Source organism: Chelonia mydas, chromosome 11, assembly GCF_015237465.2.
Source record: "Chelonia mydas isolate rCheMyd1 chromosome 11, rCheMyd1.pri.v2, whole genome shotgun sequence".
Taxonomy (NCBI): Eukaryota; Metazoa; Chordata; order Testudines; family Cheloniidae; genus Chelonia; species Chelonia mydas.
This window is the reverse complement of record NC_051251.2, coordinates 480,693-493,600: the sequence shown is the minus strand read 5'-3', so window position 1 is coordinate 493,600 and position 12,908 is coordinate 480,693. Positions and strand designations below refer to the sequence as shown.

General features: G+C 62.1%; 1 protein-coding gene across 1 annotated transcript in view; it reads right to left on the bottom strand.

Moving 5' to 3' along the window:
- Positions 1 to 12,574, bottom strand: part of OBSL1 (obscurin like cytoskeletal adaptor 1) — a 69,813-nt gene extending 57,239 nt beyond the window's left edge. The window contains 5 exon segments of the mRNA XM_043525545.1: positions 1,899 to 2,444; positions 2,977 to 3,246; positions 8,160 to 9,289; positions 11,119 to 11,231; positions 12,224 to 12,574. Coding sequence (XP_043381480.1) covers positions 1,899 to 2,444; positions 2,977 to 3,246; positions 8,160 to 9,216 — 1,873 coding nt within the window. The 5' untranslated portion in view covers positions 9,217 to 9,289; positions 11,119 to 11,231; positions 12,224 to 12,574.
- Between the last annotated feature and the right edge of the window lie 334 nt (positions 12,575 to 12,908).

Genomic DNA, 12,908 nt, shown 5'->3' with positions numbered 1-12,908 from the left:
GCTGAGCTAAGATGTTTCAAGTAGGAACTAAAATCACCAGTACAAATCTCTCGTTCCGGTAACACGGCTGTGAAAGCCACGCTGGGGACATTGCATAGATAGGTTTGACCTGGGGTCACCGAGGCCAGGGAAATAAGAGCTCTCAAGTGTATAGAGTGACCCCCCACCATCCCCGACAGAGAGAGGCGTCACCCCCACTCGATCCAGGAACTGACACGAAACTGGGACCAGGGAGCCAGGCCTTGTGGAAAGGAGCTGAAGTAGTCTAGGCCTAGCAGGGTTTGCATGTGGCAGATGAAGGACTGCTGGGCAAAACAGACCTGCATTAGCAGCTGTTTATTGTTTTATGCTTTTGTTCTGAATAAACAGCACTTGCTTTCATGAGCACCGGCTGGTCCCTGGTTAACCCCAGACTGCCAGTGCTGAGCTGAAGTCAGACCTGCGGACAGAATCACCATACATTGCAGGGTTCTGCAGCCGAAGGCCTGCATCTAGCAGAAGGGAGGTGCAGAACTCAGCCCAGAGAAAGGTGCCGGCTAGAGACTGGAGTGGGGTGCCCTCAAGAAGGCCACGAAGGGGCCAGAAGTGCAGATAACTCAGGAACCGTGACACAGGGACATGCTGCGCTAGGGAGCACCAGCTCCAATCTGGCTGTTGGGCATAGGTGTGACGCTGCCAGGCCAGGTGCCAGCTCATGCTCAGGTCCCCATCTCTCAGCTGGACACTGACCTATACAGAGCTGCGATCTGTCTGGCTCACTTGTGGGGTAATAGTGGTAAAACAGGGATCAGCATTACAAGGAAGTGTTCGCACTCGTGAAGGCTTATCAGCTGCTGCCTGCGTTAATCTCCCCTGCACTATTGGAGCGGGTGTATTGTGAGCCTCTGAAACCGTGTGAATCACCATGCAGGAGAGACACATTAGTGAGCGAGCGCCTCGCTTACAGAAATTGTTATGTCCCTCCCGAAAGAGGAGACCTGGCAGTACCGGACAGGCTAGGGGTGGCTCTTGCAACTGGAAACTCCCTACATCTGGAGTAAGAAACCGTCAGCAAAATGCTGCTCTTCTCCCTGTGACGATGAGTCGTGTGAGTGGACGTCTCCCATCAGCTGAGTCTGCAGTTGGCAGGAGTGGGGAGACCCCAAACCAAAGGAACTAGGTATCTCTGTGCTGCTTGGACTCTGGGGATCAAGGTGTTTCTAAGCATAAGCAAGAGATCCCCAGCTACTTAGCGTGGGTTAGCCCCAAAGCTACACATAGAGCTGGCTGATTATAGAAACTTACATCACCTTTTGAAACCTAAGCCTGTACGTCATTTGTGTATCTATGTTCACCTGGTTTAGCCTCGTAAACAACTCATTTCCTTTTTCTACTTAATAAACCCTCATATAGTTACTATAGGACTGGCTACAAGCATCGTCTTCAGTGTGAGACCTAAAGCACAAGTGACCTGGGGTAAGTGACTGGTCCTTTGGGACTGGGAGTAACCTGAATATTGCTGTGATCCTTGGCATAAGAGGCCGCCTGTCACAGAGCTAGGCTCGCCTGGTAACGGGACAGATCGGCGTACCAAGGGGACTGTCTGTGACCACGTGTTAAGGCTGGTAAAGTGCTTGAGGAGTTTGCACTAGGCACAGGAGGTTGGTGAAATCCAAGTTTAGAGCTCACAGCCAACATGGGGTTTGTGCCCTGGTTTGTACCCATCCGCCCTGAGGTTGGTGTTCATGCTCATGCATCACCCTTGGGAGCATCACACTAGTTTCACAGATGTCACTGGGTCTAAGGCCAGAAGGGACCAGATCACCTATCACAGGCCCGTCATTTTTACCCAGCTACCCCTATATTAAACCCAAAGATTTGAGTTAGACTCAAGCGTTTTGACCCTCAGGAGACGGAGCTGTGGCCACAGGCAGCAAACAGGAGAGACCGAGGGGCCGCCAACAGCCCAAGCCCCGCAGTGGCAGGGGCCTGATTAGGGAGAGGTGCCCAGATGATCCCAGCAGGTGAGCCACAGCCCAAGCTGCAGAGGAAGGCGAAAAGCCCAGAGGTCCCTAATGGGGTACTGGGCCTTTCCCCTCTAGGGGACGCTGGCTCCAATCCAGCCCTACAGCAGGGGGACCCTGATCCACAGACCAATGGGCTCCATGCTCCAGAGAAGTGCCACCCCCCGGGGGGGCTCTCACATTTGACGCGGAGCTGGGCTGACGTCTGCGACTCCCCCACGCTGAAGGAGATGACCCCAGCGTCCTCCCGCGTCACATGCACCAGGACCAGCAGGTGGGTTTTGCCAAAGCTCTTCAGCACGGTGCACGGTGTCTCCCGCAGCTCCAGCCCGTTCCGGCTCCAGCAGATTCCCTCCACAGCGTCCCGGGTCTCCACACAGAAGGCAGCATTCTCCCCCTCCATGACGTCCAGCTTTCGTGGGAGCCGCTTCACGATCACCCCTGGGAGAGTGTCCAGGAAAGGCCCAGAGTCACATCCGAGCGCACAGCTCGGGACCCTGGGGCTGCGGAGCTGGGAGGGACATGGGGAGCCTGGGGCCCGAGGGTGCAGGAGCAGGAAATGGGGGTGTCAGGAATGGGGCTGGCTTGAGGCAAAGAAAGGGGGCAGGAATGGACAGGCTGGGAGCCGAGGCAGAGTACTATGGGGCAGGTTGGGCAGCTGGGGCAGGCGTTGGCTGGTTGGTGGCAAGGGCAGGGCAGGGGAAAGGCAGGACCAGGGAAGACAACGAGTGACTGGCTGGGTGCAAAGTACAGGGTAGCAGGGTCAAGGCAGTGAGAAGCAGGACCAGGCAGGGCAGCGGGCGACAGGCTGGGTGCCAGGGACAGGGCAGGGGAAAGGCAGGACCGGACAGGGACAGGGCAGTGAGAAGCAGGACCAGGCAGGGCAGGGGGCTGCAGCAGCAAGCGGCACAGGGAAGACAGTCTCCATGTCCCTCTGCTCAGGCTCCGTGCACCCCAGGCCCATCCCTCTCACCTCTGACTGAGACCTCAGCAATGCTGCGCCCTTTGTCCTTCATCTCGCAGAGGTAGATGCCGTCGTCGTCAGTGCGGGCATCACGGATGGTCAGGCGTCGCACCAGGCCCTGCTCCTCAATCACATACTTGTGGCTTGACTGCAGCTGCTTGTCCTCCAGGTACCAGGACGTGGGGATGGTTTCCAGGGGCACCTTGCACTCCAGCACGGCGTCCTCACACTCCTGCACCTCCACATCCTCCAGCTGCAACTGGAACCGCACCCGGTGCTCTGGTGCCAAGCAAGAGAGAGACAGGAACTGCAGAGAGCACGCGGGGCCCAGCCTGGACGGGGCCACCACCACAGCAAGCCCAGGTCCCACAAGAGCTGCGTCAGAGGAAAGCAAAAGCCCCACAACGCACCCAGCCCATTGGGCAACCAGCAGGGGGCAACTTCGAAAAGAAATGGAAAGAGTGAGCCAGCTAAACCCCGCTTCTGCAACCAGGCGAGGGCCAGCCCATGAGGCCACCTCCTGCCCCATGACTGAGCGCAGACCCCTCACTGGGCCAGCAAGCAGGGGTCCTGGGCCCCCACCCTTCATTCTCCTTCCCGTGCAGGCCTGTCCGGTCCCCTGGGGCCCAGCTCAGGAGTCAGCCTGGCCCAGCCCCTGCCCAGAGCCGTCTGTTCCAGGGAGGGGGCAGCCGAAAGCTCTCCATTCCCAGCGGGTTATTTTGAGAGGTGGCAGGCGACACAGGGGTGGCACTTGGTCTGTTCAGCGCTCAGCCCCCTGCTGTCAGCTCTTCCTGCTGTCACCGGCCCCCCTGCAGAGACATCGCTGCTCCAAAGGGCCCCTCTCAGCCTCCAAAGGGCTGGGCCCCGCCGGGCAGGCCCCTGCACACCGCTGGGCAGGCCAGGGTGTCTCTGGGACTTGATTAGCATCACACTTTCCAAGCCCCAGTGCAGAGTGACAGACACTGTGCCTAGGAAATGGATCCCCCAGAGTCGCGAGGAAGCGCCTTCCGTGGAGGCTGGGTAGCTGTCTGTCTGGGCTGGGTTAGACCCAGCAAATCCTGCATCGCGGCAGGGGGCCATCCTACCTGACCCTTGCGGTCCCTTCGAACCTGATGATGCGAATACAAACCATACAGGTATAGTTCAAGGGAGGCCCAAACCAGCCCATCCTGCCAATGCCTTCATGGTGGCTGCCTTGTCACTGCCTGTCTGGGCAACACCCAGCACAACGGGGCCCTGAGCCCCACTGGGCTCCAGCAACACACATGTAACGCACGTGTAAGGCCGGGTCTACACTGGGAAATGAGATCAGTAGAAATCATCGCTCAGGGGTCTGAAAAATCCACAGTTCTAGTGTACGCCAGTTCTACCGACCTCAGCTCTGGTGTAGACAGCGCTAGGTCGCTGTCAATGGGAGACCCTCTCCCGTCGCGTTTTACGTGTCGCCAGCCCCTAGACAAATGGGTGGGGTGAGGGAGGTGGCATCTGGGGCTGTGGTGAAGCGCGTGTGTCGTTGCCGCACCATTAGGAGCTGAAAGACGTGGGGTGGGAGCAGACGTGGGGTGGGCGCAGATGCAGCCTCCCCCCAGGAGGGAGCCAGGGCTGGCTGGGGCACACCCGCTGGGCGTACGGGAAGGCGTGACTGTTAGCTGGGCAGTAAAGCAAGGTTGCAGCAGTTCAGTTAATGACTGATGGGATTCGGGAGCCATAACGAAGGGGAAGCGGTGACAGGGGGATTCCGTGGGAGGAGCCAATGTCCCCCGAAGGCCAGCCCTGTGCCTTGAGCTCCCTTCATCTCTGGCGCTGGCAAGCAGGCATAGGTGCCGACTCCATGGGTGCTCCAGGGCTGGTGGGTGGGCCCCGGCCAATCACTCGCTCTCACGCCCCAGAGACACGAAGGCCCCACACACACACCCCCGCCCAGGTTTGCCTCCTTGGCCTTCACAAGCATAACTCCCCCCAGGCCTCATCAAGGGCCGACTTTCAGGGGAGCTCAGCATGTTCCCCCTGGGTGCAGCATCCACCACCCACAGTCTCCCCCTCGCAGCCTCGAGCACCCTCCCTTGGGGCCCGCCAAGGAGTGAGTCGCCCCCTGTTCCTGGCTGCCTTCTTGGGGGCTCAGCACATGCTGGGCAGGGAGGGAGGGAAACACTTCCAGCACAGATGCTTGGCTCCCAGCCCCACGCACTCAGGGCCAAACCCACTCAGCACTTCCTTGGGAGATTGTCACTAACAGCTCACAGCCCCCCCCCCCCCCCCCCCCCCAAACACATCAATCCCCTCCCACCCAACCTGGCTCCTGGCTCAGTGCCAGAAAGGATACATGGCCAGGTGTGATGAAGTGGGAGATGTTCTTAGTGTTTTGCATGGACCCTGTTTGTGCCTCAGTTTCCCTGTGTGCTGCATGTATAACCAGGGGGTGGCAGGGAGTGTTGTTGCAGACGACCATGTGTGACCTCACCTAGCAGCCTGGACCATGGATAACTGCCTGGAGATTGGGGACAAAGTGACTGGTGACCAGGAGGCCCACCCCAGCTTTGCAGTCAGCCGGTCTGGCAAGTGGGATGACAATGGGCTGCGAAAACAGGACCCCTGTGACCTGACCAGCCAGTTTCAGCCAGGAGTGGAAGAGAGGAGCTCAGGTGACCTGTTTACCTGGGACTGAAGACAATGGACAGGGGAGGAGCTGTTGGAGGAGATGATATCGGATGATCGGCTGGAAGGAGGGGGGTGGCTGGACTGGGGAGAGAGCAGCCAGAGCCCCCCTGGGTGCAGGGGAGGCTTGGATGTGCTGTGCTGAGGGAGGCGAGGCCTGAGGCCTGGAGAGTTTCCTGTGCTGGATTCAGACACTCAATAACGTCCTGTTTTCTAGAGATCAGGGTGGCAGTGGGGAGTGCGGGGACATTATTCCCGGGGGGCATTATTCCCTCTGGGGGTAGAGGCCCTGGGGGTCCAGAGCAAGGGGACTCCCTGAGGGGGCCCATGGCAGAGACAGACGTGCTGGAGGCTCAAAGAGGTGCGGTTCCAGGAGGCGGAGGGGCTTAACCCCTGAAAGAGAGAGGACCCCCGAGAAGGGCTGTCGCCCTGAAGGGGGTTCCTCCCAAGGACCATATGGAGCCAAGAGAGAGCACGAGTCCTGAGAGTCCGTGCCACCAGGACCCTTCTGTCCTGCTCCCCTGTGTCTTTTCTCGCTTGAGCCTCCGAGCCCAGACAGCAGCACCACCAAGCTGGGGTGAAGGCGGGACAGCCAGAGAGACAGGCCCTGATCCATGAATCTGCCAGCAGGCCTGGGCTGGCCAGAGCAGTCTTAGGTCATCGTGGTGTCCCAGCCTATGTCCTAGGGCTGGTGATTGGTGCAAGAGCCTCCCCTTCCCGTGCCCTTTTACGCTGGAACTGGAGACCCCCCTCCCAACCCACCAAACAGCCTTCTGCGTCCCCAAGCCCACCCTTCTGCCTTGCAATGTCCTAACCAGAAACACCAGTGCGATAAAGGGGGACTTGGCTGTAATATTTTCATTGAGCGTAGGGGTGCCTCAGTTTCCCCTATGTGCTGTAGTTACCTCAGGGATAGAAAGGCCTGTTCACTCTCTGGGCAGGCTAACACAGGTGTGAAGGGCTCCCAGGTGTCTGGGCCCTTAAGTCCCATATAACTGAAGCTCTTGAGAAAATAGTGGCAAATCCAACTGCCCAGACATGGACCCCTAGCAACCAATGACTGTGATGAAGCAGGACTGTTCTGAATAGTGTGGGGGTGCCTCAGTTTCCCCTAGGCAGTTCTTAAGTATCTAGGGGGTGGGGTAAGGGTGTATGATCATTGCAGAGCCCTAGAGGGCAGGTGTGTGCAGGGGTCTGGACACAGAGAATGGCCGACACCCTGTTTCCTGGCCACTGATGGCCTGGGTCCTTCCCCCCTGCATGGTGAGAGCTAAAGGGTTGGAGAACAAAGGAATCAGGTGACCTCCTGGCCCGGGAAAGGGACAAAGCCCAGAGGAGGAGGGGCGCTGGGGGAGTTTCAGTTTGGGGCTGGCTGGGACATGGAGTGAAGGGCAGACGTGGTTGTCTGGCTCACGGCCCCCCAAAATGGACCCAGCTGAGGGGTCCTGTTCTCTGCACCTACAAGCTCTGTGTTAGACCATGTCCCTGTCGGCTAATAAACCTTCTGTGTTACTGGCTGGCTGAGAGTCCCCTCTGACTGCGGAGTTGGGGGGCAGGACCCTCTGGCCCCCCCCAGGACCCCGCCTGGGCGGACTCGCTGTGGGAAGCGCAGGGAGGGGCAGAGGAGGCTGAATGCTCCGAGGTCAGACCCAGGAAGGGGGAAGCCGGGGGAGCTGTGTGTCCTGCAGACAGGCTGCTCCCAGAGAGGAGACTTCCCCAGAGTCCTGACTGGCTTCATGGGGAGCAGATCCAGAGCATCGCCCCGGGGACTCTGTGACAATGACCCAGAGAGATCTGGACTCCCCGCCTCTCCCAGCATCCCCCAGCTCGGAACAAAGGGCTGGGGGGGAAGGGGAGAGTTAAGTGTGGTCTGCAGGCAGCAGTCAGCGCACCTGGCCTGGGACACAGTCAGAGGGACGGGCCTCTGGGCTCTGGGCTCCCCAAGGGCTCCCTGTGCGGGGTCCAGGTGACTAACCCAGCTGTCGGCCGACACTGCCTGCATGTCCCTGCAGACGCTTGGTGCTGCCCCCCCAGATGGTACAAGTCTCCCTCTGGGTCTGTCTCCGTGAGACTTGCTGCTCGGAGCTCTCGGGGGGGTGGGGGGATAGGCCCATGGGGCCAGCCCCAGGAGACGGTGAAGCCGTGTGGCTTCCCCTGGAGGAGGAGCGAGACCCCTCGTGGGCCTGGCCCACTGACGGGGCCTCCCAGAGCCTGTCCCCACGCGGACCATGGTCCCGATCCTGATCCCACCACTACCACCACCACCTAGTCCAGACCACCAGGGCCCACCCTACAGCCCCAGAGCCCTGGCTTCTCTGCAAATTGTTCCATTGGCAAATCAGGATCCCGTTTTCGCTTCCTCCTGATCCAGCCCCCCTGGGTAGCCCCAGCCCATCAGGGAACCAGCGCGAGCGAGTCAGGCTTGCCCCTCCATACACCCGGGCTAATACCACTGGACAGCAGCAGCCTGCTCTGACCCCCGCTCGCCCGCTGTGGGCAAGGCCCCTGCATCTCTGCACCCCCCCACAGGGCCCTACCTCTCACATGGAGCTGCACCGCACTGAGGGTCTGGCCAGCCGTGTTGGAGGCGGTGCAGATGTACAGCCCCTGGTCCCGGGCCTTGCAGTACAGCACTTTCAGGATGAAGTAGCCTTCCCTGTCCTCGTAGACCAGGTGCCTCCTGTCTGGCGCAACGACCTTCCCGTCCTTCTTCCACACGATCTCGGGCTTCGGCTTGCCCGTCACGTGGCACCGGAACTTGGCGTGCTTCCCCTCGCTCACAGCAAACGCCTTGGCTTTGGGTGCGCTGGGAGGCACCTCGCCATTGGGCCGGGCCGGCCAGGGCGCGGAGCGCTGCCCATGGCAGTGTCTCCTGTCACCGTGCTGATCCGGCTGCTTACTGAAATGGCTCAGGGGCCAGCAGTTCCTGGGGGAGCCCAGGAAGGGGCCGTCTGGCAGCCCACGAGCCATGGGGTCAACCAGGAGCACAGCTGCTGCCAGGGCCTCCCCTGAGCGGTTCTGGGCCCGGCACACATAGACCCCTCCGTCCGGGGGCCGGGCGCTAAAGATCTTCAGGAAATGCCAGTCTTCCGGCTCCCTCCCCACGGAGAAATGGCTGCTCTCAAAGAGATCCGACAGCTGGCGCCCATCCTTCTCCCACTGCAGCATAGGGCAAGGCTGCCCCAAGATCCTGCAGGTGAACACCACATCCTCCCCCCTGCAGACCTGCCAGGACAGGGGCTTGCTCAGAAAGGCGGGGGGCACATCCTCAGGGTCTCCCTCCTGCTGCAGCTCCCCCGCCTCCACCTTGAGTGTGGCAGCAGCGTAGGTCTCCCCGATGGTGTTCTTGGCCTTGCAGATATACTGCCCGCTGTCCTCTGGGGTCACCTGGGAAATCGACAGGCTGTACACGTTCCCCTCGGCCTCAACCTGGAAGCGGCCCAGCAGCGTGATCGGGGATTTGTCCTTCTCCCAGATGATGCTGGGGCGTGGGTCGCCCGCGATCTGGCACTTCAGGATGGCATCGGCACCACTCTGCACTGTGAAAGTGCGGGGGTAGGCAAGGAACCGGGGGGCCCCGCCAAACACATCCATCTCAGGACTCAGCTGGGGCACTGCGGGGACCCACACCAGGGGCTCAGCCAAGACAGCAGCTGGGCCCAGACACCTGGAGGGACAGACAGACAGAGCGCTCGGATTCCAACTCAGCTGCGGGAGAAGGCTATGGGGCAAGCAGAGGAATTCCACTGTATGGAGAGAGGGCCTCATGGCACGCCCTCAGGGAGCCAGCCTCCCCTCAGCAAGGCCACGGCAGGGTCAGCCCAATGGAGAAGCAGCTCTGTGGCCTGCCTCTTTCAAAGCAGAGCCCCCTGGACCCCTCAGCCCAGGGCCATGTGGGGTGCAGGCCCCTGGCCAGGCAAAGCAGCTGCCCAGACCTTTGGGAGCTGGAAGTTCAGAAGAATCTTGTGCCGAGTCCTTCGGCCAAAAGACGGCGGTCGCCCGCAGACAGGTGGGCCCTGGACATGTTTAGTCCCCAGCCCCCTGGATTCCACCCCGGCCCCAGTGCATCGGGTTTCCCTGCAGGCCGCCAGCTCGAGCCTATTGTTAGACAGTTATTTCGGTCTCGCTGGGCCCTCACCCCCGGGAGACTCCGCTCACTTCCTGGATCCCCTGATGGTGCGAACACAACCGGTCCACGCTGCCGGGGCTTTTATCAGCCAGTGCCAGCCTTGGGCACCAAGCCAAGTAGCCCTGCGGTGGCTCAGACAGGCCTGGCCCAGGCGGTGGCAGGGACGCCCCAGGAGCCTGTGCAATGGCACATCCATTGTCTCTCCCCCTCTCCCAAAGGCCCCCTAGGTCTCCTGTGCCCTGCAGGTTCTAAACCTGGCACCCAGAGCCTGCCTCTACCCTCCTGGGCCTCACAGGGCTGTGCTGCCCCAAGACTGCGTCACTGCTGAAAGCCAGCTCAGCCGGAAACCGACATGCAGGCAAATCCGCTGATGCCAGGCTGGCTCAAGGAGTGGGGAGTGGGACACAGGACCCCCTCTCGGGGACAACCGCTCTGATCTGGCCCCCGGGCAGGGTACTGGCTGGCTCCGGGGGTGGGGAATGGTGCCCTGAGCCTGTCCCCTCGAGGGCAGCAGTCCCAGTCCGGCCGGTTGGCAGCGACCAATGTTTTTCCTCGGTCTCCCGTTTGGTGGCCTCCTTCCCGCGTGTGACTTGATTCAGGGGTGGGATGCAGCAGGGGGAGGAGGGGGAGCCCATCCAAGGTCCTGTGGCACAGGTGTCCACATCCCAGCACTATGGCACGAGCCAGCCCCCTTCGCTGGCAGTCTCGGCCCTTGGGGAGCCCAGAGCCAACCTGCCCCGACTCGTCTGCCCTGGGTCCCCGGCAAAGCCAGGCTGGAGCCCCCGTCACCAGCCCAGCACTGAAATGAAACTAATACCACCGGGCCCCGGCCTTCCCTCCCCCACAGGAGACAGCGGGACAGAGAAGCCCTCCTGGGCCTGTGGGGCAGAGAGGCAGGAGGGGCAGAGACCCCCCTTCCTGGGCCTGTGGGGCAGAGGGGAGCAGATAAGCTCCCTTCTTGGGTGGGGCAGAGCAGGTAACGGGCAAAGGCAGCTCCCTGCTGGGTGTGGGGCTGAGGCAGCTCCCTGTGGGTGTGTGGGGCAGAGGGGAGTTTTGGGGCAGAGGCAGCTCCCTGCTGGATTTGTGGGGCAGAGGGGGGAGGGGGCTGAGGCAGCTCCCTGTGGGGGTGTGGGGCAGAGGGGGTGATGGGGACAAGGGGGCAGCGATGCAATAGGACAGGGAACCACTGGCTCCTTCCCCTCCATTCCTGCAAGATCATATGGGGTGGGGCTGCATTCCTGCAGCATCTGGCCTGGCTCACCCGAGGGGCTGATAAGGGGCTGTCACTCCGGGCAGCAGAATCCAGGCTGGCGGGAGGTGGCCATGGGCAGCCTGATCTCCCTGCCAGAGGGGCCCACTCCACTTACCGGCCCACCGAGCAGGCGCCTGGGGCGACACTCCCTGAAGCCAGACTGGCAGACCAGGTGCCCGATCCCCCCGTGGGCCCCGGGGACAGAGCGGCACCGGGCGGCTGAGGGGCCTGCAGGGGAGAGAGGGGGTCACACTGTGAGTGGGCAGCAGAATTAACCCCTCCGGTGGGAAGAACAGGCAGCCCCCCGCTGGCACTGGGGCAGGCAGGGGTCCAACGGGGAGAGGGGCAGGCAGCCCCCCGCTGGCACTGGGGCCGGCAGGGCTCCAACGGGGAGAGGGGCAGGCAGCCCCCCGCTGGCACTGGGGCCGGCAGGGCTCCAACGGGGAGAGGGACAGGCAGCCCCCCGCTGGCACTGGGGCCGGCAGGGCTCCAACGGGGAGAGGGACAGGCAGCCCCCCGCTGGCACTGGGGCCGGCAGGGCTCCAACGGGGAGAGGGGCAGGCAGCCCCCCGCTGGCACTGGGGCCGGCAGGGCTCCAACGGGGAGAGGGGCAGGCAGCCCCCCGCTGGCACTGGGGCCGGCAGGGCTCCAACGGAGAGAGGGGCAGGCAGCCCCCCCGCTGGCACTGGGGCCGGCAGGGCTCCAACGGGGAGAGGGGCAGGCAGCCCCCCGCTGGCACTGTGGCAGGCAGGGCTCCAATGGGGAGAGGGGCAGGCAGCCCCCCGCTGGCACTGGGGCCGGCAGGGCTCCAATGGGGAGAGGAGCAGGCAGCCCCCCGCTGGCACTGGGGCAGGCGGGGCTTGGGTGGGGGGAGGGCAGACACAGCCCCTCCTGGGCTGCAGCATGGAGGGCTCCCGCTGGGAGGAGGAGGTGCAGAGGTTCCCCCATGGCTGCCAGGCAGTAAATTGTGACTGGCGTCAGGATCGCACTGGGTGAACCCGGGACCCAGCTCCAACGGGCCCCTCTGCTGCTCTCAGACTCATAGGGCGGCCCTGCACATAGCCCCTCATGCAAGGCTAAGACCCATGGGCCCCCGTGCCCTGACCTAGACCCTCACCCCACATCCATCACGGGAACCTGGGGAGGGGCATCCCCCACGAGGCCTGCGAATTCCCCGCGGGTTCCTTGCGGCTGGCAGAGCAGGCGGCCGAGATACTTACGATGCCAGGCACAGAACCAGGCCAGCGGGGCCGGAACCGCCTTTGCCTCAGGTAGGCTCAACCCACGAGCCCGCAAGCCCTCCCCACTCAGAGAGCCTCTTCCCCGTCTGTCCGTCCGTCCGTGCAACGCTGCTGCTCCGTCGGTCACACACGCTCCATCCGTCCGTCCAACTTTGCTCCTCGTTGTCCTGTCACTGCGCCCCACACCTGCAAGCCAGCCCAGCTGTGCCCTGGCAGCTCCTCCAGGCACACACGCACCTTGCTCCACTGCTTCCCTGTCCCCACGTCCGTCACCCTGCTCCCACTACCTCTGCCTGCACAGCTCCAGGGTGTCAACATGTAGGGACCAAATGTTACAAATGCCTGCAGCTGCTGTCCCCAAAAATACCCTCCGATGACACGCAGGGCTGATAACACGGGGCTGGGCAGGGCCAGCTATCTATAGCGCCCCAGCAGGAGTGCAGCCCTCGGCCCCAGCCAGGCCCTGCCCTGCCGCTCTCCTCGGGGCACACAGCTCAGCACCACCCAGGACAGACCCTGCTCAGGACCCTTGGGTGTCAGCACAGCCTCCAGTGACACCATGCTGCACACACTAGACAGGGTGCTCAGTGACCAGAGGCCAGCAGCTCCCTGCTAGCAAGCAGCCAGGAAGCCAGGAATTGTTATACCAATAAAATAAAAACCA